Source organism: Syngnathus floridae, chromosome 2, assembly GCF_059516105.1.
Source record: "Syngnathus floridae isolate MCC-2025c chromosome 2, RoL_Sflo_1.0, whole genome shotgun sequence".
In the NCBI taxonomy this organism is placed as follows: domain Eukaryota; kingdom Metazoa; phylum Chordata; class Actinopteri; order Syngnathiformes; family Syngnathidae; genus Syngnathus; species Syngnathus floridae.
In genome coordinates, this window is record NC_142414.1 from 27,334,341 (window position 1) to 27,361,016 (window position 26,676).

The following is a 26,676-nucleotide window of genomic DNA, read 5'->3' on the forward strand; positions in this document are numbered from 1 at the left end:
AGTCACATCATAACTGGCATGTGACGTCACGCACGTGGAATAGCTCAAGTCGATGAGGGAAACGGCATGGGTTGTTTCATTTCCAAGGAAGGTGAGTTCGAAATGTTACTCACCGGCTGCATTTGGAATCTCTAACTGTTTCTCTACTCCACAATCACCATGTGTTTCATTCCACAATTGTCTGATTTTCAACTCACCATGAGCCTTTTCTTCGAGTGATTTTTGCTCATGAACTTTGAAGTGTTTGTTTGGCCTCCCTACTACGGGTTTTCATGTTTACCCTCCAAATACAAACAACATGCATGATCGCTTCACTGAAGACCAAATGGTCCATTTACAATGCTGAATGCGAGTCACTTCACAAAAAGCAACTGTAAACAATTATCAAAAAAATGTAAGCTCTGTCATGACAGTTTGTTTATAGTCAACATAGATCTTGTGTTTGTGAAACAAGCAAAGAAGACCTCACTAGCTTAATGCTAATACCGCACTAGCTTAATGCTACTACGACACAAGCCTAATGCTAATGGAAAATACACTGCCTTCAAAGTACAGTACATAATATAAATTATAAACTTGCCTTTGTGACGTGTAACTATTATAAACGTTTACCACAAAAATTGAGCTTCCCTTTAAACACATTTAAGTATTAATTGAAGGGTGTGTTTTGAATGACAATTCAATTAAGTTCTACTCGTATCTGTCATGTAAATGCTTGTCCATATGTGCTCTTCAGTTGACAGGCCACCCAGTCCAGGCTTTATTTGAGGGTACCCATGACCATCACATCTATTCATTTGTCAGGTAAGCTGTCAAATTGATAAAAAAAAACCGTATGGATGCATAGGGAAAGAAGTCATGTGATTTCATGTCCCGTTTTGTTTTGATGTGTGTAAAACCCCATTACTGATTTGATGCAAGGGTGTGATTACATTTCAAATTTGCCTGACACATTCATTTGAAAGAATGTTAAAGGAAAGTCAAGAAAGAGGCAGGAGACAACAGTGACACGATAATAAAAATACCGGTTTTACTAGAGAAGGTTACAAAAATCATCACTGTATAGCAGTCATAAAACTATTCCCAACTTAAAATAAAAAGCATAAGGAAACACCTACATAGACTACATTGCCATCAAAGTACAATGGATATTTTTTTTTTGGTTTTGTTTTGTTTTTTTAGAAAATGGGCGGGGGGGTAGAGGAAGTGGGTGAAAACACCGCCTACCAAAGTTGTCATACAATTTACTACACATCACCTGAAAAAAACTGCAAAGACACAGTCAGGTCTCCTCCATGCAAATAATAAGGAAACTACAACACCCTGACATGAATTGTCTGATAGGAAATTTAAATTTGACTTTACATCCACCTGGCGGCAGAGGAGATATTATTTATCAAACATAGCACACGTGGCAATAAAGTCCTTTTTCTTTTTTTTTCTTTTTTTTTAAAATACAGAATAGACAGCTGCACACTTGGACAATACTGACATGCTTCATTTCATCAAGTAGTATTTTTCCTTTTTTTTTTTAGGGTCGACTAAGTAGTGATCAATTATACAATATAGTTTATGATTACGAAACAATATCAGATTATAAAATGAATGTATGAAAATTCCTGACTTGTTTTGTTCAGTGTGTAAACATCCAGAAACAGTCTGTGGCTCATCTGAGAGGCTTAAAAAAAAAAAAACACTCAGTGGCACTGACGAGTCACTCTTTTGGCTGGTCATCAAAAACATTACAAATAAAATAAAAATGAGATATATAATCAATACAGAATAACGAGAAGAACTCAGTTGCCTAAAACTCAAAAGCGATTAAATGAATTCGTTCACGTTTTCAATGTTTCTATCACAAGAAGCTCAATCCATTGTGTCATGACTGCACTGTGTCCCTCACACAACAAAATTATGGAAGGTGTAATATTACAGTTTTAATATCAAACGCTGATCTAGCATTGGAGTGCTAAACACACAAAAGGAAAATACATGTTTGGAAATAAATAAATAACATGGACAAAAAACTGATTGCGTTCTTGTTGAGTCAATTTAAGTCTTTTGGGATGATTCGAGTATTTACAACTGGGACTTTTTCTCAAAAAAGAAGTAAACTATGTGGGTTTTTTTTAAGCAAGGGTTTTAGATCAGTTATTCCCAACCAGTATGCCACAGGACACTATTAAATTTTTGATTTTATTTAACACACATTAGCATCGTTTATCCATCTATGCCAGTATTTTATAGTTACAAGCAGAGCATTTAATTGTTCACCCCCCCCACTAAATGACAGAACATCTATGATTAACTTTAATTTTCATTTTTGAAAGGGAAATTTTTTGCTTGAAAAAATATAATTTTTCTAATTTAAAACGTGTGCCTGGTTGGGAAAAGCTGCTGAAGACCGTTTTAAGACAGGAATCGCAAACATTTTGAAACCCGAGGTGCCGCAAAAATAACTATTAGGCAATTACAACCTTTCACTTTGTTCTGAATGATAGAGTATTAAAATCTCTTGGTCATTAAACTGAAACTGAGGTAAGTGTTTTCCAATATGCCAAATCACATATGCCTTAAAATGACTTGACTTGCCAAGGGATAGTCTGTATTTCTTTTTCTGTTTTTACAGTAACAATATTTTGAGCATCAACAATAGTCAGTGATATATAGAAGTAAAGTGAGAAAAAAAAGAAAGAAAACACCAAAAACATAAGAATGATCTTAAGAGTACCTGGCGTTTTCCGAAGGTATTAAAAAACGACAACATTCGCACACATTCACACAATATATTCATATATATATGTATATATATGCATATAAAACATCAAAAAAAGAGAGGATGTTGTTGCTGTCTGACTTCCGCGTGGCGGGTGCCCACAGTCAACAATGTTTATTTAGTCAACGGGGGGGGGGGGGGGGGGCTGTGCATGGAGAGGCTGTGCTGGCTCAGGGGTGGGCAAGGACGCCATCCGGCCCACTCGGACGAGGCGCGGCCCGACAGCGGGGTGACTCTTGGTAAACCCACCGACTGTATATGAGCTCCAGCCTGATGGACCAGCTCTCCCATTCAGAAGCCGATTTTTTTGGGGGGGGGGGGGGGGCGGGGGGCCCTTCCTCCTGACCCTCAATCCCGTTCCCTTCTGGTGGGAAAACACGCCCACTCTATCCAAGATGGCGGAAGGGAAGAGCAGAGAGACTCAGGAGATGGCGGGACTCTTGACTATAATTAGGGTGTTTTTTTGGTTTTGTTTTAAAAAATTTTAAAACATTTTTTATGAAGGAGCCAGATGGGTACTAAGTGTGGCAGTTGAAAGTGCGAGCGGAGGAAATGGGCGGTGCTCCATGAAGAGGGAGTGGCTCATCCTTATGAGTAGGAGGACGAGTTCTGGCCCTCCTTGGAGCGCGCCTCTGCCTCCAGGTCTTGGTCGTCCTTAGTCTTGATGTCTTGGTAGTCGTGCGTGGAGACGACGCTCTTCAGATAAGCCCAATTGGCTGACAAGATCATCAAGTAGTGAATCTGTGGAAAGACAAGAACATTTTGGCGTGGTTGGTGTGTTTCGGATTTGAACCCAATTGAATGAAATGCAATATGAGCTGAGCCCCAGTTATGGTTCGCAGACTTCTTTGTGATCAACTGAAACGACTGGGTCAACACTGGCCAATTATAGCTCTTATTCCAAACAATGTTGCGTAGGAAGCATCGCTTTGAATGACGAGGAACCGAACGTGCCCTCATCGGAGCTCAAAACAGAAACAGTGACCCTTTGCGCACACAGACTCAGAGGTGGCCAGCTGGGGAGTATTTGATCCCGTGGCTTTACGCTCGGAGTGAGAGGGTTGCTATGGAAACAGATGATTGCGCCATGGCAACGTGCATATTAAGAGACCAAGAGAGGCTCACCAGTGCTATAACAGTCGCTCCAGCACCGGCAAATGCCACAATGTAGAGGTGGTAGGACAGGTAGAACTACAATCCAGAGCACATTTCAGGTTAGTGGAGATAAAAAAAACAAGAGAGATCCAAATGAGAGCAAATGTCCCGCTTGACAACGTCTCACCTCACTGGTGTTACAGATGTCTCCCAGGGTGGCACCACAAGCTTTTCCCGGTGTTGCGTTCCAGGGAATGATACCTGTGGGATCAAAGCCTTGAGTCAGGCACACGTGGCTTGTGTTTCCTTTTATTTGCTCATCAAAAAAAAAACATAGTATATAGTACATATATTAGGCCGATTGAAATCAAGTGGGAATCTAATGATGCAGCCATTGAAGAGCATGGCTGCCTAGGATGCCAATGTGATCCTTGTCCTGCTTGGGAGGCCAGCCAGCTGTGCAGGTCACATACAGTACACTGGGCCTTAAAGCCGGAGTGGATTTGCAACTAAATCCAGTCAGGATTTCCATAATCACAATGTCGTTTTCATACCTATTGAAAGGAAGCTGAAACTGTTTCCATCCATCCATCCATCCATCCGAATGGAATTATCTTCATGTATTCATTTCTGTTATTTCAGGCTTGACATTTGTAGTGTAATTACAAAATGTGTTGGTGGTGTTAAGTTTACCAAATGGCGTTGGTGCCACCTACCATACTGCCTGACATCCACACAGATGGAGTCGGGCGAGGTGATGTTGGAGTCCGGGGACCTCATGGCGGCGCAGGTGTTCCACATGTTGAAAAAGAGGAACACCGGAATGGCTGTGAAGCCAAAGATAGTGAGGAAGGCTAGGGCGAGGATGTAGGTCAGGAACATGAACTGTAAAGACCAGAGAGATTGGTTTTCATAGTTAATGACCTTTTTCAAAATGTGCAAATTGCTACACATGCCATTTGCTAGTCCAACTTGGCTTGCTCTCAAGAGAGCAGAAAATGCTAGCGCTATTGTGGTCAAGCTAGCTGGCTCTGCGAGGCGACGAAGGACTCTGAAAATAGTAATCCAATTGGCATTACAGGTGATCCAGCTGCTATGACTAGTGACATTTTGCATATATAATCCATGGCCAAAAGTGGTTTGTAAGATTTTGAAAAAGCACCTAAAACGGAGCCTAAAGCAGCAACACCATACTTTGAGCACATACACACTCATGGACCCAGGGTTAGATAAATCACTGGATCAGTAGCTTGATTATTCAACACAAACAAAGCACCGAAGCGAGTAGAGCGAAGAGAAAAATCACTCAAAGCGTTGCCGGACATTTGGCCAACATTTGCCACCTTGAACGAACCCCGGTAAACTTCGACGTGATCGCAACATTGGCTGGCTGCCTTTGAAAACACTCGCAATTGTTTACCGCTCAGTGGACTAACAAATTGGACATCTGCAGCAATCAGAGTCATCAAGCTCGAAAGAACAAACAGTGCCCATTGGATCCCCCGAGGGCTCGAGTGTGCACAAGTGTAGTATATCTAGCCACACTTTGAGCGTGTGTGTGTGTGTGTGTGAGACGTACAAAGGCGGTGATGCAACGTCCGCACACGGTGGTCTTGAAGTCACTCTGCAGCTCCTTCTTGATGGCGCTGGTGGTGTAGAAGCCCTCAGCCAGCAGGACGATGGCGTAGACAAAGAAGAACGAGGCGATGCCGTAGATGATGTACTGAAAGATCTGAATGCTGGCCACGTGGAAACATAAGGAAGGCTTCAAGTCGAGCAAAGGTGGATTTCTTTAAAGCGCTGAGGAAGGGCCGCTACTTACACCGTGGTAAGGGTGGCGTGGTCGCTGCTGATCCTGGAGAAGTGGTTCTCCAGCATAGTCAGGGTGCCGGTCAGGGCTACGTGGCCGCAGCCGCAGAAAAGGGCCACGCCGGAGAAGCAGAGGATGGTGGCCACCAGGGAGGCGTAGGGGACCCCACCCAGACATTTGATGCAGCACTCAAAGCATCCTGTAGGAGGCAGCAGTGCAGGGTTGAAATCGGATGTGGTTGGAATCGTCACAATCGTTTGGCCCGTTTGGAGTTGTTATTGCTTGTAACTTGTTCACTGTCAAATTGCACATTGATTGATCAAATTACGCATACAAGTATTTCAAACAACCACATCGTTTTGTTGAGATTCCAGATGTTTTTCATTGTCAACGTAAAAAGCAAACACTGTGAGCATTGAGCAATGGTTTTGATTTTTTTGGTTTACTTTGCTTGTCTTCCTGCGCTTAGACAAATATTCTACAATAACAATTCTGAAGGAAAACATGGGGTAGGGGCAATGTACATAGGAACAGTCGAAACAAAATAAAAATGTATTTTAACACTAGTAATAGTCTAGTACAATGTAGAAATAAGCATGGTGTAAACATTCCAAGTCTGCTAAGACACAATGACAAATAGCAACTTTGCGGCAAATGTCTTTAGTGACAGTTGAACACAAATGGCGCAACAACACAGATAGCCAGACAATGTAACATACGAGTATATTGCTTATCCTCCACGACCGATATCACTGCAGACCGCTGAAACGGATGGATCTTTTTCTTCAGATTTAATGCTAGCGGCAGCTCATTGTACAAGCACGCTCAGCCACCCCCCCACCCCTTTTGTCATGGAAGAAACATCTCCGTCTTTTTTCCCCCCCTTATGACCAGATGGTATGAATAAGTCATTCCCCAGTGATAAATAAATAATTGTAAAGCAGAGGAGCTGTTTTTCTAGGGCAGCATTGAGTGTTCTCCTTGTGAAATGCTCCACAATCATCACGCAGCTTCCTCCGTGTGTGAACATCAACAGTCAAAAGAATCAAGAGCAACAAAGAAGGGGAGGGGGGTACTCTTACATAACTTGTTAAAAATAGATTCGCCAACAAAGCTGGAAGTTGTGTCAGGCAGGAAAGATAGGATGAAAGAAAAATGTCTTTTGTGCTGTTTCTATGGCGACCTGCTCCATTTGCCAACCCCAAAGCATCAGTCGTTTTTTGCACGTTTGAGAGTTTGCTGAATTTCGGCATCCAAGGAAAAACAAATGAGATTAATTGGTCCATATGTTTTATAATCCGCAAAAAATATTTTACTCTTTACGGCATAAGACCATTAACCCCCCCCCCCCAAAAAAAATCACCTTTTCTCAAATTGTATAGCTTGTAAAAGTTAAGTTTTGAAAAACAGTCAAATGTTTTGACTGTAATACAATTTTTTCTTAGAAAGTAAAGGTTAAGAGACCATAATCTTGGTAAATTTTATTCGCTATGTATTTTTTCAAATTCATCGACGATTCATCGAGTATGGGAGTTTTATTCTGCCAAATATTGGAATTGGCCTCGATAAATAAATAAAGAATGTGAGCCATATCGGTCGGACCCTTCAAATGAGCGCATACGAACATAGGCGCTCTTTGACACTATACGAGACAATATGCACCTGCACCATGTCAGAAATGAGATGTTCTCTGCTCAGGAAGTCTGACACCTCAAAGAGAAACACTCGCTTGATGATCCATGACAGATAATCCAGTGAGAGCACGAGATTCACTTTCACACTCAACACGAACCGAAGCTAAAAGCACCTGTCGGCTTTCATCACCGACCCCATCCCGTTGCCTCACAAACGGCTAATGACAGGTCATCCGCACAATTAAAATTCCTCGTGCACACATTGCCATCATCTTAAGCAGAGATGAGTTTGCGGCACACCTCAAATAAACGGACATGCTGCAAAACCACAGAAAGGGCTTGATTGGATTTTCAACTGAAAACTCTCCTTTGAGAGTTTTCTATCGAGCCGGCAGAGCAAGCCGTTTTACTCTCCCGTGGGACGCTATTGATGGCTTTAAAAGAGCAAATTGATTTTTGCCCTGACTTCACTTCATCGAGCCTATTGGGCAAACAAATCCTGATTTGGATATGCACAAGATTTACTGTACGGATGTATTATTCATGGGGAAATAATGAAAAATAGATGAAACGGTCTCAGAATGATGTACGTATTTATGACAACTACATTTTGTCCATCCGTTTACGCCAGCGACAGATAGAGTAGCAAAATGTAATGAATGGCAAAATTGAGAATCAACTGCTAAGACGGTCACTCAATGAAAATAGAAGAACCACCGAAAAAATGACAAAAAATGGCTCACGTAATCGACTGCCGATAGTTGGGGGTCGAGGGAATTTCTATGCTAGTTACGACGTGGCGGTTAGCTAGCAAACCACCTTCGCCAGCCTACTTTTAGACCTACGCACGTTGCGGAGTCGCATCGAAATCAATAATCATCAACTCCTTGCTGGCGAATAAGCTCCATTGCTGACACTTGTCATAAAGAGATAATGAGAAAAGATGGAGAAGCCTTGCTAATTGCTACGCTAACCTAAGACGAGCACAACTAACACCAGAATCGAGTGCTCTGCCAAGGAAGCCAAATATTTCAAGCCTTGTCGCTGTGATGGGTTAGCGCCTGCTTAACTTTATGACTTCAGCAGGAAGGTTTTTTCTAATGTCATGGTGCTTAGGATACTGGGGCGATGGCCAACATATGCGATAAAGCCCGTCATTCGCTGCTAGATTAAATCTGAGCGTTAAGACGCTCCACTCCAAAGTACGCTGCTCGTGATGAAGATTCTGCATTGCATAACGGGGGAAGAAATTTGTTGCATAATAGATCTCAATCCCATTAATGTTAATGAAGAAGTGGGCGGATGAGAAGGTGGTGTGAAAAAGGTTGAATGGCTCCAACTAAAACAACTCTCTCACCAATGGGACGGGTGGGTACGTTGGTCTGGAGTGTTGCGCGCTGGCATTCCAGCAAGTCAGAGTATTAAGAAAAGAAAACGGCGCGTTGGGATATTTCCTTTTTGGAGGTGGCCTAATCTCTACTTTTGACTACTTTCAACAAGCACTTGAAAACAACGTTGAACTTATGCTGAGATGCTTTGTCTCGCAGCTCCCAAAGGCTTTACAGCAAAAACTCCATCGGTTCTTTGAAACACACTGGCGCTATCTGGTCCAGGCATGAAAGTGCTTTTAAAAGCTCGCTAATAGGAACGAGACAGGCCGGCGTGGCCGGGCCTAATGGAAATCAATGGACTATTCATTAGAAGTGAATTGAGGTGACACTCTGAGGTCAGCCCGTTGCTCCTGCGTTCCACCTCGCTGCCTCCTGACACCACGCTATCTGCCCACGGCGTGTGAAATATGAGCGCCGGCTCACGCTGCATTTACAGTGACTTGCTGGCTCAGACAATATGTTACTACGCCGGTGTCAGGTCACTGCGTCGTATATCGTCCAGGCGTTCTTCGTACCATCGATGGCTCAGGGTTATTCTTGAGAGAACAGGAATTTGAAATTTTCTATCACGGGTATATCGACCACAATTGTTACAATGCGTCAGGATTGTAAGATTGCTGAACTAAATGTGAAAATCACAGATACATCGAGGATCTAAACACGGCCTACCGTTTGGAATGATACCGTTTGGCCTTCTCTCGTCAGTAAAAATGTCTCAGCTCCTCGCATGTGATAAAGAACATATGACCGTGTACGCTTCGAATGAATTTCTAAATGTGTAGCTGCCTTAGTTGTGTTCAAATACCAGCTTCCGAAAAGGTTCTATGTATGCATGTGCTTGCCATTGTGTCTTAGCATTAACATTAAGCTAGTGGAATAAAGGCTAAGCTATCTCTGTTATGAATTCACAACTTGTCATTTTCCTATTATGTTGAGTTTGACAGCTAACTTCAAATGAACCGTGAAAAGCTTGAAGCCTCTATTTTGATCAATTGTTCAGTTGACATTCATAAGAGAAGATGTCGAAAATGGGCGGGAGGATGTTTTGCCTAATAGCAAATTTGTCGTCATGTGCAATATCTTAACTTGGTGTCCAACTGGTTTGACGTGCTCTGTGTAAGAAGAGCACCTCTTTCCCTTGGGGCTACCAATTAGTTGCCATGGCCCAACGCTGTTCAGTAGTACATACATAGCTCTCTCTTATTTGCTCTCTCGTTCTCTTTCTTTTTGTCCATTCACTCAATCATGCATATTTGAAGAAGAAGTACATATATTCAAGGAGCGTTTTATTCTCGCTTATAGTGTGCAGCACTGCGTGGAAACACGTGATATTCGTGTCTTTCGGTCTCCGCTTTGAAAATCATGCCGTCGGGTAGGCTCAAGCGGAGTGGACGATATTAGCTTTAGTTTCCTCCACCAAAATTCAAAATGGCCCCTCTGGCCACAAGTTGCGCTCGCTGCGCCAACCAAGCGAGTGGCTCGGAAATTACGCAACCAACTCGGCGCTCTCTCTGAGATGCTGAAGAAGTCGGCGGCAGCCATGTGAGGGCAATTCGCTTTCTGCAATCCTCACAGATTTGCGGAATAACTATGTGTGAAATATCTGAAATTCCACGAAGCTGGCTAATTAATGACCAACAGTAGACGCCGTCGGACGTCGCTGAGGAGGCGATTCAGAACGGGCGGGTGATGGAGGAAGGCCAGATAAGGCTGACGTCAGTCGAGAACAAGGCCCGCTGTGCCAACCTGTCACACTGCTATTCATATCGCACTGCACACTGGCACCAAGCAGGGCCCAACATTACTGCTGTCCATTACGTGTACGTGGAGGCGGATTCAAATCTGGCCGCAAAGCTGAGCAGATACGAAATGAGGCGAATGAGAGCACAATGCGGTGCCACACGCTGAATGAAGCCATGTAAAAATAGAGCCTTTTAACCACCCCTGGTCATTGGCACGTAAACAAATGAAAGCACAACGCTCATACGCAGACGCACGCGCACAGCTCCAGATGGAGGCTGACAGCACGCTTTGGGCAAATGACTTCAAATGAGGTACGCCTGAGCCTGAGCATGAGCCTGAGCCTGAGCCGACCGAGCCTGAGCCTGAGCCGACCGAGCCTGAGCCTGAGCCGACCGAGCCTGAGCCGACCGAGCCTGAGCCGACCGAGCCTGAGCCGACCGAGCCTTTCCTTGTGTGACGGCTTTCCACGTGCTTCCATGACCTCACGCACGTAGCTCCGGGCTCAGGGGAGGGAGGATACAGTAGGTGAAGGTCGCTAGCGTCTACGTATCCGGGAGAACGAGGCCTTTCCAGAGAAATTTGCCGGATTTTCTTAAAAAAATGCGTTTCCCCATTTCATTGAATAATAACAACTAATATATTTCATTTTACGGCGCCTATCTGACACTGTCACCTTACGTAGAGTAAAATAAAACAATATAGTGATAAAAGAATAAAATAAAATAACAAGAACACTTTTTCCAGTAGCAGAACAAAGTAGCCACGGCGCTACACCGGCAGGAAGTGGATGCAATAGCCCCGTCCAAAATTTATGGAACCCCACTTAAATCGCTCTGGCATTTCATTTTACTTCTTAAAATGTTTCTGTGGTCACTTTTATGAGATTGAACTATTTTGTCAATTATCCTTTGACCACATTCAATTTAAAGTTCGTTTATATCAAGTATGCTTGAGCTGTAAAAAAAGAGAACCTCTAAAAAAGAAAGAAAGATTATGACAATAATGTAATGGAACTGTGTTATTTTCACAGCACTCCCACATATCGGTCAACACCCCGAAGCCCAAGGAAAGGAAAAAAATCTTGGCGTGGTGCCTGGAGGAAAGGGACCTCCGACCCCTGAGAGGATTCAGGTACATTTATCACCTCTTTGCCCCTTAAGATGGATAAAAATGTTTTGTGATTACCGTATCAAGCAAACAAATAACAGATACAAACTTGTGTTAAAAAAAGTCCCACCATTTTTTAAACTGAATGTAGCAGTCGAAATCTTGAGCGTGGTCGACTCTCTATTGAATTTGTCACGTCGTCACGCTTAAAGGTTGACAAAAAGCCTGTTTTGAGAAAGTAACGATGACAAAGTTCAACTATCACAATCAAGTGTGAAGGGATGAATCACAGAAACGCAAAGCAAATGTCAGCACCTGACAGATGGTCATCAAACCAACTTTGACCTTTTCCTTCACAGCCCTTCTCCTCTATTCTGGCAGTCACAAAGTGAATGTTATCCTCTTCCTGGTGGTCAGAGTAATTTCATAAATTCTTGGCTAAACACAGCCTTCTGATTAATATTGCATTTGCGCATAACCGAATTGACCCATTTTTACCCAACTCAGGGGGCAGCCATTTTGCCACTTGCTGTCAACTGTAAATGACATCACAGTTAACAGCTCTCAACAACCAATCACGGCTCAGCTTCAGAAAACTGGTGACCCGTGATTGGTTGTGACCTGAGACCTTGCTAACAGTGACGCATATGGCAAAATGGCCGCGCCTTAAGATGGTTAAAAACAGGTGGATTTTGCCTGTTTCATTCATATTCCACAAACGAAAAACATCAATCAGAACACTGTGTTTCAACTCGTTGGGCTACTCAGTCATATTATTATAAAGAATTTTTTTTCCCCATTTAAAAAAAAAATAGCACTGACATCAGGAGCTCATACTCCAGCTCTCTCACTGAGAACATCTTCTCCTTGCTAGTGTGTTGATTTTGTATTGTATTTGACTTTTTTGTCCCGTTTAAGAACCGGCTGAAAGTCAGATGATTTTTTTTTCCCTGAGTTTTCTCTGTTTCGTAAAGTTAAATCAATACTATACAAATATTCATATCCTTAATGTTGCAAGCGTTAAAGGAGAAAAACAATATTTGATCATAGGTGGGTTAGCAAATTTTATTCCAGCAAATATTGGAATTATTATCAGCCTAAAAAAAACATACCTGAGCATCATACCATGCAACCCACCCGTACTCCCATTTGGAGCCAAATCAGCTGGCTCCCGGCAACTCAAGCTTCTTACTCGGGCACTCTCTTCTCTTGGCCCCTACTGTAAATCTTCAGCAGCGTCTTATTGGATGTTATAAGCTCATGGTCACATTCCAGATGTCAAAAGGCGCGCACACCAATGATTACACAAACAGGCCACCCGACAATCTATTTTGGCACTGCGGAGTGGGCGGATTCAGTTGTGCAACGTTTCACCTGGAGCCACTTGACGTTCACTCACTCGCCTTCACTGGCCGCAAAAGGACTCACTGGGTTAACTGCTCATTATCAACATGGCCGCCCTGGTGCTCAACCATCTCCCTTTGAGTCTTCAAGCGGGCTCGCCCAGCTGATGTTGCACGATGGGCTAGAGCCGTGCGTGCGGCGCGCCTCGGGAGGGAGTGATGTCATCGCTTTTTAAACCAGCAGAATGGAGGGACACCCCCTTCAGCTCCAATTGACATCAGCGTCGCTGGGAAGAGACCATGCTTGCGTGTCTCAGGTGTGCAAAAATATTCAAATATAAAAAATGGTGCTCATAATTTGGACATCCTGGCTGTCAAAACTTGAATGGCTGAAGAAAAGCGTAAACCAACAGTGATTCCTCACGTCTATGTCAGTCACGTGTAGTGATAGGCAGACCATTTCCATGTTTTTCCCACTAGATGGCAGAAATTAAGTACAGCTTTACAAATGCCATGCTCAAGTGAAGTTAAAAACAATTCGGGAAGAGAAATACACAATGGGAACAAGGAGTTGTAGGCCTCGACTAACGCCCACTTGCTCGCATGTATAGACGAACCAGGCCACGCCCCTTAAGGCCGCACGTCTATCGTAACACCGTATTCAAAGTCATTACACTTTGTAAAATCAGTCAATCGCTTCACAATCTCGTTTATGTTGATTTGGGGTTTTTTTTCGGATTAAAAATGCAAGGTCTTGCACTGGACAGTGATTGATTCAGTCTGCACCTGAGCGTATGACGGAAAATAAAACAGGACCGTGACACGTTCATGCACGCACGCACGCAGGCACGCACGCACGCAGACACTTGACGTGGGATTCAGCTTCGCGCCTTTTAAGGAAGCTTTTACGCGGAGCCTGAAGAGTGATGATGCTCGTATGTGCGAGATGCCCTCGGAGCGCGCGCGCCTCTGCGTCAAGTGCGCGGCTTCTTCTACAGCCTCTTTGAAGGCACATTGCCCTAGACACACACGGAAGCAAAAACCCGAAAACAATGCTTGCCTCACAACGCTGAGCCCCCGATCGATGCCGGTGGACAAGGACGAAAGATGAGGAGGAGGTGTCTCTTGTCAAGACAGTCGTGCACGCGCATGGGCGCAGCGCTATATCTTCCATTAACGGCGCGCAATAACATCAAATCTGCACCACGGGCTAGGTGAGAAAGATAGCCCTTGTTTTGCTTTTCCCCGGGGAGGGGGTGGGGGGGTGGGGGGAATAGTAGCGCCGCTCGCTATTGTTTGCAGCGGGAAGCCATTACATGCGGGTTAAACGTGACTCAGGTTGGCGCAAAAAAAAAGGGCGCAAATGAAGCCAGCCTACCTTTGCTTTCCTGTCCTTCGTCTTGAGTCTCCTCCGCGTTGGAGTCCATGGCCGGCTTTGTTCCATCCATGATTATGGAGCTTTAGGGTCTCCTATAGTGGCACTGGGGAGCTTACAGTATAAGGATGCTTGCTGGATTGTGGAGTGGGGACTTGATGCTCGCGCGTCTCTCGCTCTCTCTCTCTCTCTAGCTGTCTCTCCGTCTCTCTCTCTCACCCCTCCCCTCCCCCCAGCGCTTCTTAACGCTTGCGCACAATCTCTCGCTCTTTCACGTGCAAACGCTCTTGTCAGGTTGGATTGTGGTCTCTAAAAGATTTCCTCACCTTTCCGTACCTTTCATTCAACGCAATCCTTTAATTTGAGGGGGGTTGTTTATGCACAGCGTGATAGCCAAATGTGCAAGAGCTGTAAATATGCAAACTCATGTGTAGCCATGCGTGAACACACATAAACACACTCACTCAGTCACTCACACAACACACACACACACACACACACACGCACAGAGCATCACCGCCTGCCCCCTCTCCATCTGGTGAGTTGAGACGAAAAATCAGGGAGGGAAGTGAGACGAGCAAATCTTGTGCTTTCAGCGGAGTATAAATTAGGGCATAGAAAGAGCTTTAGTTGAACTGTGATGAACTGATGTCACAATTGACCAATCAGATCATCCTGCGGTAAACGCTTGACTCAAGAGGGCCAACTTTGTTTACCTGAAAGGATGCTGATGTGGAGGGTGGTCCATAATTCGCCCCATTTTCCAATAATAATACAGATATCCCAAAACAATGGGACACCATCTGTCCCGAATCCTCTTACGTTTTTTAGCACAGTCCCCCACGTGGCCCCGTTTGAGGCAAACAAGTCCAGGGAGCCCCCCCCCCAGTAATTATCCTTACACCTCAAAACATTGACAAGTATCAGACACCACACATGACATTTAGCGGGTGCATTTAGCCACAGGGCTGAATGCAACACCCACTTGCGTGCCGTGCCGTGCCGTGCCATATGTGGCCGAGTCAAAGAGGGTCATCGCTCACAATGACTCTTTGACATGTGAGCCACCTTGAAAGCGGATCCGCCCGCAAGCATAAACAAAGAAATGTGTTTATCTATTCTCACTGAAAGTCGTCCAAGCAAACGCTCAAATATTTACGTGCTTCTATCAGGCCTCATTGCAGTTGCGTTCTCTCGGCGAGCCTGAACGGACGGATTCTATTCCCTCAACGTGCAACCGTAATTCTATCTGCCGGCGTAAGTCATCTCCAGTGATTAATACATCGTCCAATACTGTCAATATAGAGCAAGGTGAGATGCAGGCATTGCTATGCCCTGATCTGGAGGGATGAATTTCATCTGATATTTTTCCTCCCATAATCCCCAGACCCAGATTAAGAACGTGTCCAGAAGATCGCATACAGTTCTCCCTGCTGTTGGTTACCGTCACCCGGCGCACACGTTCTCACTAATACGAATGTCGTATTTCGACTAATGGGGCCATATACGAGAAGAAAGAATTGTCAAGAAAACTTTTGACTTGACTTCCCCTTTAGACACCCAAATAATCAAACCACGTTACGTCTCATGCTAACTCAGTCATGCTAAACGCTCTAGTTAGGCTAACGGAAAGTAGCATAAAAGGGAAGAAGAAGTTGGGGACCTTTTCTGCCTTCTCCCACCAGTGCTACCTAGCATGTTGCGTCACACGGTAATAAATGTGATGTGATCACTGGATTCCAAAAGCCCTGCGAGCAAACGCTCGGACATCTGCGCAACTCTCCGTTTAAAGCGAACGTCTGCTTCTCGGCTTCCCACGTTAACGAGCCACAGAAATGCGAATGTTTCAAAGCAACCAGCAGCTCGCTCGCTCGCTCGCTTGCTCTCTCTTTGAGTTCACGGGAAGGACGCGCAAGAAAACCAGGGCAGATGTTTTCAGATTTGATCGTCCATAAAAGTGGCGCAACAGTCTGCCGTCTCATCATTCACAGAGAAGCCGTCTGATCTCAGGAAGAAAGACATGCGCCGCTGTTGCCATGGAGACACTCCACACTGCTAGTGAGCTGCAGTGGTTGGACCCTGCTAGCGATGCCGTCCGTCGTGTCAGTCGCAGCGCCGGGAGCCAGAGAGCGCATTTTAGAAAAAGGGAGATAAAGAGAAGCTGAGTGAAAGAAATCTTATCAGCAGCACACTTTCTTCTGCCTTGGCGGGCCCGAGGGGACGCACGCTGACGATGGCGGGGAAACGGGCGCGTCGGCAAGCTCTGCCTGCGCAAGCGGATTCGTCTCGTGAAAGAAAGCCAGCCTGCAAAAGGAAGGCTGCCTTCGACAAGGCCCGCAGCAAGCTGCGTGCCTCAGCCGTGGTGTCAAGCACCTCAAGCGTCAAAGTGACCTTTTCAGTTGCCTTCCCGACACAACAATTAAGGCCATCTTGCATCTCGTTGGACTGCGAGGCTTAAGAGCTCAGAGCAAAGGTTGGGCTCACTTTGACCTGCTCAAGTGCTTTGCCTTTCTATGACAACATTTGCAATATTGAAATTCAGCTGTCTGTCCATGCAAATTTGACACCAACTCACACAGCTACCGGCTCGTATCTCAAAAACGGCAAAAGGAGCTTCAGACTTTTGCACCGGGGAAAAGACTGAGTATGTTTAGCCTATGTACAATTTGAATATCAACACTTTGCTTCGAAATAGAAATCTGAAAACACCTGCTCTTAAAAAATGAGTACATTTAAATGTACTGTGCATATCGAAAAAATGTACCTTCATAAAAGTATAAAAGCAAATAGTTCTTAAACATGAAATGAAATTAGATATAAATAAAGTGAAATACAACTGAACGGTACTTTGGCAGCCATTCTTTTGTGTACTCGTAGATGGAGCCCGCGTACGTTGATCTATTTTGTGGGCACAAATTAGCATTTTGTGTGCACGTTCTAAATATATAACCACCACAAAGTTGCATTTTGCGGTGACTTTTTTGGATGTTTATACCGAATTTGTTTATTTCGTGTGCACATTCTCGCAGTAATGTAGCCGCCATTTGGATTGTCTTTCCCATGTCATGTCTGTTGCTCCGTAATTTCCTGCTAAAGGCTGCGTCAAACAATAGAACTGAACTTTTGCCCAAGATTTGGCCAGGGAATGAATCATTTTCAACTTGCGTGTATGTGTGAGAGTTTGCCTTCAGTGGTTTTAGTGTGTACATTGCGATCAGGGCTTTTAATCTGCCGTGTTGGTCGTGACCCAGTTTCGACCCCCCTCCCTCCCACTCACTCACACACACACACACACACACACACACAGTCAGTTTGCAGTCGCCAAGGAGATGTTTCACTCTCATCCCTGAATAGGATAATCTATCCCTGACACACACAATCTAAAGATGTCATCTTTTATTTGGAAAGGTGCTGTTGTGATGGAGCACTGGCAGACAGACCACTGTGTAAATTGAAGCAAACTCATTCATAACCATCCCGTCACGCCGTGTCGCCATTTATGCTCGCAGCTGGAAATTTCAATTTGTAATGACAACTGATTATACCTGACTTAGTTTGGCGAGTTTAAACTAATTCACTCGCCACACACACACACACACATACACATTTATACACACACACACACACACGCACCCCTCATCGGACCAATCTCACCATCTCGCAATTTATCTGACGAGCCATTAATCCCGTTGGCCCAGATTTTGTGTGCAGTCTGCTCCACATGTTGTTATGCCATCATCCCACCCACAACCGTCTCTCTCTCTCCCTCGCTCTCTCTCTCGCACACGCGCGCACACACACACTCACACACACACGTGCAGTACGCTTGCACCCTTGCTTACGTGATGTGACCTCGTGTTCCGTGCATGTGCGACCTACTGTACCTCTTCCCCAAAGATGCTCCTGTATTGAACTCATTGACTGCCAATGACATTTATTGATGTTGTTTAAGAAATCCAGCCTGCGCTAGCGTAAAGGAGGGTCTAAAAGCGGCCAGCGGTACTAAATAAGCCGGAACATCTTGATGGTCTTCATCGATCCTTTGTCAGGAGAAGAGAAAGGCAAGCATGCCGATGGTGCGTCATCCCTATTCATATTTGTTTGCTCGCTGCGTAGGCTGTCCGATTCCACAACTCCTCGCGTGTGACTACGCGTGATTTGACGCCCGCCTCTGAGTTGAGCGCATTGCCGAGTCGCCATGGCAACAAGTCCTCTCAACGACCACTCATTCCGACACCGGAGTAGCCGTCGGGCTGAATTTGCTCACATGCCAGGCAAGAAAAAGACGAGCGAGCGGCCTACGCAACGCGGCAGCAGTTTTGAAGATGCGGGATGGATGTTTGGAAAGCGGTGAGGCAGAGGAAAGATTGCTTTGCGCATTTTTCAACCAAATAAACGGAAACATGAGCTTGGCTCAGAATAGAGCGGTAATGACCCAGAACTATGTGGTTGTGGTCTTAGACTTAGACTTAGACCCAAGTCTAAGTCTAAGACCACAACCACATAGTTCTATGCCAAACATTTTCGAGCATCTCATTGTCATGACGTGGATAAGCCATGCATTGACCCGGTGGGCTATATTCCAGCCAATCCTCAAAAGAGGATGCGGTAGTAGTCGCCTGGGGCGGAGCTACAGGGTGACCAGGGGTGGTCATGGCCACCCCCACACCTGGGTGGAATTGAGATCATCTGTTTTTTTCCCCTGCAGATTTCTGTTGGAGTGTTTTCCCAGATTCCGTTTTGTAAGTGTTTTTAAGATTTTAAATACGATGTTTAATATGATTAATATCCATACATCCGTTATCCTCACGAGGGTCATGGGTGTGCTGGAGCCTATCCATTATGAATATAAATGAATGAAATATTCATTTTAAAATGTGATGATAAAGAATGACGGAAGCATGTCTGGTCGCCCCTCACTGAGGTGTTACCACCCAGGTCACCCCACGAAGAAATTCCGTCACGTGCTGCAAAGAGCGCAGAGGGTGAATTCACGAAGGGGGTTGATCAAAGAGTCAAAGGATAGAATGTGGCCCATGCAAGAAAGGTGTGTGTGTATATATCAAAGCACAGTGACCGTGTGAAAATAGAATTTAGGTGAACAAGCAGGCCAAATGATGAGCTTCAAAAAATGACAAGGAGCTCCTGGAGGAAAAGGCCCATTGCGAGAAATCCCGTTGGCTACTTCCAGGCCATCCTTGACTTTTGAAGGCCATAAAGGGTCTGGCTGGCTGCATTATTGAAAGCAGATGGTGCCAAAGTCAGACAAAGACAGACCTTGTGCTTCTCTCAGTTGTCGTGAAAAAATATGTATGTCCTCACATGACAATCAAAATTGCACTGTGTGCTTCCAACAGGCACAGCCTGTTTAATCCACAGCCAAGCAAGCAGATCATTCCATGAAAATCCAATCAACATCTCAACAAGGAGCTGACGATGAGGTGTGTACAAACACGCCGTCTTCTCACGGTCATGGATGCATTCAAATGCTCACCAAATCAAATCAAGTCAGCAAACGTATGAATTGAAATCATTCTTCTTAAAGAGCTTGTGGCTGTCATATTCTCAATTGCCTTCAAGTCATCGTTAGTGGGATGTGACACATTTTGGAATCGAGTTTAAGAAGGGAGCTTAGTTGCCCGCCTGTGCACTCAGTGATGATGAACAAACTTTGGCGATTACATTTTTCCAAGCTGCGTTTAGGAAGAGAGAAAAAAAAAAAACAACAACATGCAGGTTTAGTGAAACGGTGAAAGCGAGCAGACTGAGTGGGGTTTCTTTTCCCTTTAATCCTTTAAACTGATTAACAGAGATGCACAATCGTCAAGCAAGGCGCATTACGTCGAGCAAAGCCTCCCAACAGCCAGCACAGTGACAAAGTGAAATACAGCACACACACACACAAAGTGAGACACAAAACATGACCTGATTTCTTGTGCGTTTACTTTTTTTTTTTTTTTTTAAGAATAACATTTTTTTTTCCACTCACCCATTTTAGTTGTATGCGCACCTGGAGGTCGTGAAGAAATGGCAGGAAAATAATCCTAAAGTTGAAGGCCACATGTTGTGTGATGGGGAGGGTGGCTTTGGCTGGGAGTAACATGTCATCAACAAGATGACTATATTTGGAAAACGGGGGCTGGCTGGGGTACGTGACGTGAGAGTCGGCAAATGGTAAGAAACCTGGTCACCAGGGGGGGCCAAACAATTGTGGGGGAAAAAAAATCACCTTTAGTCATTCTATAAAGGTAAAAGCTAACAGATTAAAATTTAAAGAAAGGAAAAAATCCAAATGATGTCACGGTAGTTGTAATGATGCTTTTATTCTTTATTTTAAGCAATTGTTTCAAAGTAAGGCAATGGATGGGAAATACCTTGCCTCTCCGATTCTGTTGCCATCATTGTTAATGCTGCCTTGTCATTCTTTCATCTTGCTGCTTTTTCTGCTTTGCAAGTCCCCAAGATCTTAAGTCAAGTTGTCTTGATCTCTCACTATTTACAGATTTGAAGTTGGTTTGTTCTCTGGTTTGTAAAAAGAAACACAAAACATTATTTCAAATATTTCCACATTGAAATTAAAAGGCAATGCCATTGGGTCGTTCCAGCCTCTGCCCCAAAATATTGTTTTTAAAGAAGCAAACTACTAGTATTCTGCTTTTTAAATTAGAGTAAATCATTAGAATGTAATTGCTTTGGCCACTGGGAGGCAGTATAATACTTACGCGGACACCAAAGAAGAAAAATCTTTTTTTCTTACACAATCTGACTGAAACAACATTACACTGTAATGTGTATTAGTCATTTTCATAGAGGCTGAACATATGTCAGTGAGTATCATTTTTGTGAACAAATATGTTGTTGAAAGGGTTAAAAAACGAGGACTATTAATGCTACCCGTGCACATGTCAATTGCATTTTCCGATATATGTTAGCATCATGCTAGCTAGCAAGCCTTACTTAAGGCAACATTGTGTGGTTGTTTTGAATCATCACTTTGGAACATCACAGCCTTGTTTTTAAATGAAAGTTTAGAGGAAACGTCAAGTGCGAGTGGCTTTAAAATATACAGTGTGTCTCAAGTTTGCAGTCACAAGTCAAAGTAAAAATTCAAGGCGCCACTGAACCTGAAAACCCAATTTCATCCAAACAAGACAAGTTGCAACAAGCGTCCCCTCCTCCCAAAATGAGACTATTGATGATCTTGAAATGTATTGTCCCAACATCAACAAATCCACAGTTACATGAAGTCTTTTGAAAGATCTCTCATTTTCTGTGTTCCACTTTTAATATGCCAACTATATCAAAGTCTCCAGCGCTAAAGTTTAAGTGGGATGACGGGCCAGTATTTGGGCTGCTTGCGGTCACAGTTTCTGTCAAACGTGAGCTGCATCGCCGTCTCCATGGCCAGAATCTTGGCGGCCTCCTCACCGTACAGCTTTTTCATCTCGGCCCCGCGCCTTTCACCCGGCCGCTCGCTGGGCGGGGCCACGCTGGCTTGCCGGCAGGTGCTGCGCAGGTCCCGATCGGCTGGGACGTAGCTGTCCTCTTGCTCGGCCTCAAGTTGTTGCTGCTGCCCTGCGCAGGACAGCAAGAGTAATCAGGTCAACCGCTGTTTATTTATTCACTGAATTTTTGGCGGCAAAACAATACAACTTTTTCTCGATTAGCATGCCAAAATGAAAGAATTAGAAAAGAAAGACGTTCAAGAAAAAAAGGAACTTACAATTTCATGAATTGTCTACTTACTTAGTTCCTCTTTGTGTTTCTCGGTCTGAGCAAAATATTGCCGAAGCTCCTCGCTGATCTCCATGTTACTGACGTCGCATTCGATCTCATCGTCCGAGCTGCTCTCTTCTTCTTCTTCACTGTCACTTTGGCACGCACGCCAGTCTGCGTAGCGCTCTCGCTGGCGGCGGTACATGGGGCCCGAAGCGGCCTCCAAGGCTTTCTGGTAGGCTCGCCTGTGCCTCTGGTGCCAGGCCATCGCTTGCCGGTAGTGCTGCCAGTATCGGTTGTAGACGGGGCTGGAAAACCAGGACATTTGAGCGCTTCCGTCCTCCTGTCGAGGAGAAGTCAGACATGACTTTAGTAGTAGCTTTCATTTGTATTCCAAGAATCATCTGATTTCAAGCCCAGTCCTTATTCATACTGTATGCTGCTCTCCTATACTAAATACGATATGTATTCATCATCTTTAATCTTTCAAAAAAAACGTCAATCAAGTTTTCTAAATCCAAGGATATGTCAAAGAATAAAACACTTTTATAAAGTTATATAAATAAGCGTTCACGTTTGAGGCTGAAATCATTCTCTTATCCGGGGTATGTTATACTTTACTGTCGTTTTTTTTTTTTTACCCACAAGTAAAGTTTGTTAGTTTGGTTATTTATTTTTCTTTCCACTCTGGAGAGGATCAGTCAAATTGGTTAGCCAACCACCAACAAATTGGAAAAAAAAGAGCAGTCAGTCAAACGCGAAACTCTCATTCGCTTATGAAGTTGTGGCTCGAGTACGCCCCTACCTATCTAGCTAGCTACCTATCCTCGCTCGCTCTCACCATGTGCGCTCGCTCTCACCATGTGCGCTCGCTCTTCAGCGCCGCCCAACACCCGCGACAGTAGGAACAATCTGAGGAGGAATATTAAAGAGAGATAAGCATCAAGCAGACAGACGAAGAGCAGGTTAGCATGGCTGCTAGCAAACAAGAGAGGCGATTTGAGGGGGATTTGTTAGCATTAGGCGCTAGCATCTCCCAAACAAACACGGGTACGCCTCTTAAACTACAAATAAAACAACCCGACTTTCGCCCGCTATCACGAAATAGATGAACGCAAAAGGTAAGTTTTTGCTGAATAACTCACATTTCACAATCTGTTTTGAGTTATAACAAACAAAAACTCTACATTTCCCAGCAGCCTTTGCAAAAACTACTCACTACCGCCGCATAGTGGTTGTTAGTAAATAAACAGCAACCGAATTGTTTTTTAATCTTCAATGTTGTGCTGCTTTTTCGAATGTCTGCTTTGATCTGCGTTATATGTTCTTTCTACGAAAAAAATAACGTTTGTAGGCTATTTTTCTGCTAAATACATTTTCCCCAAAAAATGAACAGCAAACGTCACATAACAAACACCGACTTTTGGTTATTATTTTCGGTTATTTTAGCACACTTTGCCCGTTTGTAACACAGCTGAGTTCTAAGAGTGGGCGTTAAATCAATCTGTTTTAACCTTATGTCGTCAATGCTTGAAAAAAAAAAAGTCGTTTCGTTTAGTTTCGTTGCTCTTAGTTTCGTTTCACTTGACATTTACAAGAAACATGAACCGAAAGAAAGTCACCTCTTCATCGTTCAAGAAAGTCAACGTGCAAGATGCGGCAGCAGGTTTTGCTCTTCCCTTTCCTGCTTCTAAGGGGTGACTTACTTGCAAAATACGAGCGCGACCTGCACGATCTGTTGCCATGATTAAAGCATGGACTCTTTTGTGTTTCAGCTGCCAGCGTGCAGGTAACCGGTTTGGGGAAGACAACAGTGGAATACGGCATGGACGCTTTCTACAAGTGCGAGCTGCACGACCAGAAAGGTAGTCAGTCCGTCCGTCAAACTGCAGTACCCTTTTGCTCAGAAGATCCATCCGTTTGCTCTGCAAGCTGCTCCCCTCACAACTCATTGACCTGGCCTCAGGTGTGCAGCAGGTTACCTGGCAGAGGCGTCTGCGGGACAATCGCTTTGAGAATGTGGCATCTTACAGCGAGGCCCACGGACAGCACATCAACGAGCCTTACCGGGGCAAGGTGATTCTCAACGAGACGTCCCTCAGCTCGGCGTCCCTCACCCTGAAGAGCGCCACGTGGGCAGACGAATGTTGTTACATCTGCATCTTCAACGTGTTCCCGGAGCCCTCCAAAAGGAAGCAGACCTGCCTCACCGTGCAAGGTAAAACCAATCGTCAGTCTGATCAGACTTCTACTTCCAACCCGAACCCATTTGGCAACGGCTGCTGAATTTGGCAGGAATCTCTGAGGTGAACGCAATGGTCGATCAAGCAGAAAGCGGGCTCACCAACGGAACCAGGACAGTTGTGTTCAGCTGCTCCGCCACCGGGAAACCGCCACCCTTCATCCGCTGGGACTTCTCGCACGACGCCACCATTTTAAACAAGACGGTGTCCACCACGGTAGGCAACGAGGACGGCACGTTCACCAGCACTGACAATGTCACCGTGCTCATGTTGGGGAGTTGGGACGGCCATGCGGATTGCGTGGTGCAAAGCAGCAGTTATAAAAGGATGTCGAGGGTTCCTTTTTCCTGGGATGCCACCAGCCTGGAGGAAGAAGACACAGGTATGCACAGTTTCCAGCAACCTTTTTCCTTGAAATTTTGATGAAATAGTCCACTTTTTTGAAACGACTCAAATCGATTACAAAAATGTTTGTCCTTCAAACTAAAATCATACACAAGCACAAAATGTTTGGCTGAAATTGTTTCATACAGTCAAACCCAAGAAAGTATTTATTAGTGACTAGAAGGGATTCATTGAATTAACATGATTGCTTTTGTTTACCTCCCATTCGGTTTTAGTCCGAGGTTCTGGAGTGGTTTAACCACCAAAACTCAAGTTCCACCTGACATTTACTTCTCAAGTAATGACACAAAGATGAGAGCTGTCACAATGTTGACACATTAAGGCTGGCGTCTACAGTGTCGAGCATATCTTCTATCAGATCTCTTTCGGTTCATCTCCACCCAATTTAGAAGCCTGCTTTAAATTTCATTTCCATGACTTGTTTATGATGCCAGTATCTGCGATGAGTCAAAATAAAAGTGAAAGTTGAAGTAACTTTCTGTTTCACTTTGATGTTGTATAAACATCATTTGAAGTGTTTTTTTGTTTGTTTGTTTTTTTAAAGCAGGTGGAGCACCACCCAAAACAGGAGTAATTCCTACTGGGATCGTTGTGATGGCTGTGGTGGCTGTGATTGGTGTGATTGGTGTGCTGGTCCTCATAGTCCTAGGAGTCCGCATTGGAAGAAAACCAAAGAGGTGAGTTGTCAAGTTGATTTGTATAGCCCTAAATCACAAGCAGTCTCAAAGGGCTTCACATAGACAAAGAATTGACAATTAGTCTCAAAGCATCCCCTTATCTTAAGCTCCCAAGTTGTAACTGTACCCTCAGAAATACGATGGGAATGTTATGAAATGACATTGCTTAGCTGAAACGTTGCTTTTGTCTGACTTTTCTGTATGGGCACATATCTGGTGGCACAGTTACAGTGTGCTGTGAGCGGAATGTAACATTACTATTCATTGCCACCTTGGTCCGCTGGTGTGGCTGCTTTAAAGTGGACATACCCACAGCATTTTAGAGCCAAACCAGTTTTTAAGCCTCCTTTTGTGTTCTTGCCAATATCTTGAATCATTCAAATATGTGATCATGATCTCCTCCTCCCTATGTGGTTTGGTCACAATCAGAAAACATTTTCACTTTACTGAACCTATTAACTATGAATTGTTATCCCCTCCCTCTGTGTTTTGATGACATTTAGAAAACATTTTCATTTTCACTTTACTGGAACTATTAAGGGCAATTCAAAACAAGAACACCCGGATTAACTTTATAATGTTCCTTGTTTTGGTTCCTCTTCACAGGTTTAAGTTCAGGCCAATTGTGTAGTTTTTCGTCGTCTCTCCCAGACAGCTTGCAGCTTGGCCATCAGCACAATGAACCATCTTAGCAGCCAATTTCAACCCAGCATGCAGCTTCAGAAGCTTTCAGTTACAGCAAGTCAATGTCTTGGGGGTTTGGTGGGATTTCATTAGCCTTTTAAAAAGAAGACAGCTACTTGAGTTTGTCATTTACTCAGCTGATCGTAATGATTAGTGCAATACCTTAAGTTCATACCTTTGTAGGAGGAACAGTCAAGTCATTCTCAGAAGTGCCGTTTTTGTGCATCCTAGTTGGGCTTTTCAGGTGAAAGATTCTTGGCAAACTGAAGACAGACTCTTGAAGTAGTTGTATATACCCGACAGACTTTCACATCCAATCTTTAGAAAAAACATTTGGCTCATTTGCAAATTTAAACTTCTCTGAATTTTTTTTATACGCACTGGATCTTATTTAACGTTATAAATGATATATATATATATATATATATATTATAAGTTTGATTGATATATATTATAAGTTTGATTTTTATGTTGACGCTGATTTGAAAATACATACGGATATAATTGTGCAAATTCAATGCAATGCCCTCTTCTGCTGCACTATTAAACATAAAATATGCAGATTTATGTTTGAGTTCAAATAAAACATTCACGCACTCGACTTGTTTGAATAAGACGTGAGTTATTTGAATGACTGCAGGACAGAAAATGGCCACTGGAGGTCGCGCTTTCCTGGT

At 44.1% G+C, this 26,676-nt stretch overlaps 3 protein-coding genes across 15 annotated transcripts; 1 reads left to right on the forward strand and 2 right to left on the reverse strand.

Moving 5' to 3' along the window:
• Positions 1–9: 9 nt before the first annotated feature.
• Positions 10–26,600, forward strand: LOC148402996 (OX-2 membrane glycoprotein-like). 6 transcript variants are annotated; one of them, XM_088400686.1, is made up of 9 exons: positions 10–91; positions 737–804; positions 11,480–11,580; positions 19,632–19,715; positions 23,766–23,855; positions 23,957–24,208; positions 24,286–24,615; positions 25,183–25,315; positions 25,922–26,600. In XM_088400686.1, the coding sequence occupies exons 5-9, from the start codon at positions 23,816–23,818 to the stop codon at positions 25,944–25,946; spliced, it is 780 nt and encodes a 259-aa protein (XP_088256812.1). In that variant the 5' UTR covers positions 10–91; positions 737–804; positions 11,480–11,580; positions 19,632–19,715; positions 23,766–23,815; the 3' UTR covers positions 25,947–26,600. The 6 variants fall into 6 exon arrangements, with proteins under 6 accessions (XP_088256812.1, XP_088256821.1, XP_088256802.1 ...); XM_088400695.1 differs by lacking the exon at positions 19,632–19,715; XM_088400676.1 differs by lacking the exons at positions 10–91; positions 737–804; positions 11,480–11,580; positions 19,632–19,715 and adding an exon at positions 20,975–21,101.
• On the reverse strand, positions 1,009–20,365 carry LOC148402997 (neuronal membrane glycoprotein M6-b-like). 2 transcript variants are annotated; one of them, XM_088400637.1, is made up of 7 exons: positions 20,264–20,365; positions 5,694–5,880; positions 5,451–5,610; positions 4,588–4,756; positions 4,059–4,132; positions 3,902–3,967; positions 1,009–3,517 (listed from the first exon to the last, which is right to left on the reverse strand). In XM_088400637.1, exons 1-7 carry the CDS (start codon positions 20,265–20,267, stop codon positions 3,365–3,367), a joined length of 813 nt encoding a protein of 270 aa, XP_088256763.1. In that variant the 5' UTR covers positions 20,268–20,365; the 3' UTR covers positions 1,009–3,364. The 2 variants fall into 2 exon arrangements, with proteins under 2 accessions (XP_088256763.1, XP_088256755.1); XM_088400629.1 differs by lacking the exon at positions 20,264–20,365 and adding an exon at positions 14,278–14,723.
• gemin8 (gem (nuclear organelle) associated protein 8) lies at positions 21,009–23,951 on the reverse strand. Of its 7 annotated transcripts, none has more exons than XM_088400741.1 (4): positions 23,886–23,951; positions 22,851–22,902; positions 22,021–22,333; positions 21,009–21,849 (listed from the first exon to the last, which is right to left on the reverse strand). In XM_088400741.1, the coding sequence occupies exons 2-4, from the start codon at positions 22,851–22,853 to the stop codon at positions 21,590–21,592; spliced, it is 576 nt and encodes a 191-aa protein (XP_088256867.1). In that variant the 5' UTR covers positions 22,854–22,902; positions 23,886–23,951; the 3' UTR covers positions 21,009–21,589. The 7 variants fall into 7 exon arrangements, with proteins under 7 accessions (XP_088256867.1, XP_088256862.1, XP_088256874.1 ...); XM_088400736.1 differs by having other exon boundaries at positions 22,832–22,902; positions 23,886–23,904; XM_088400748.1 differs by lacking the exon at positions 23,886–23,951 and adding an exon at positions 23,136–23,604 and having other exon boundaries at positions 22,796–22,902.
• Positions 26,601–26,676: the final 76 nt, after the last annotated feature.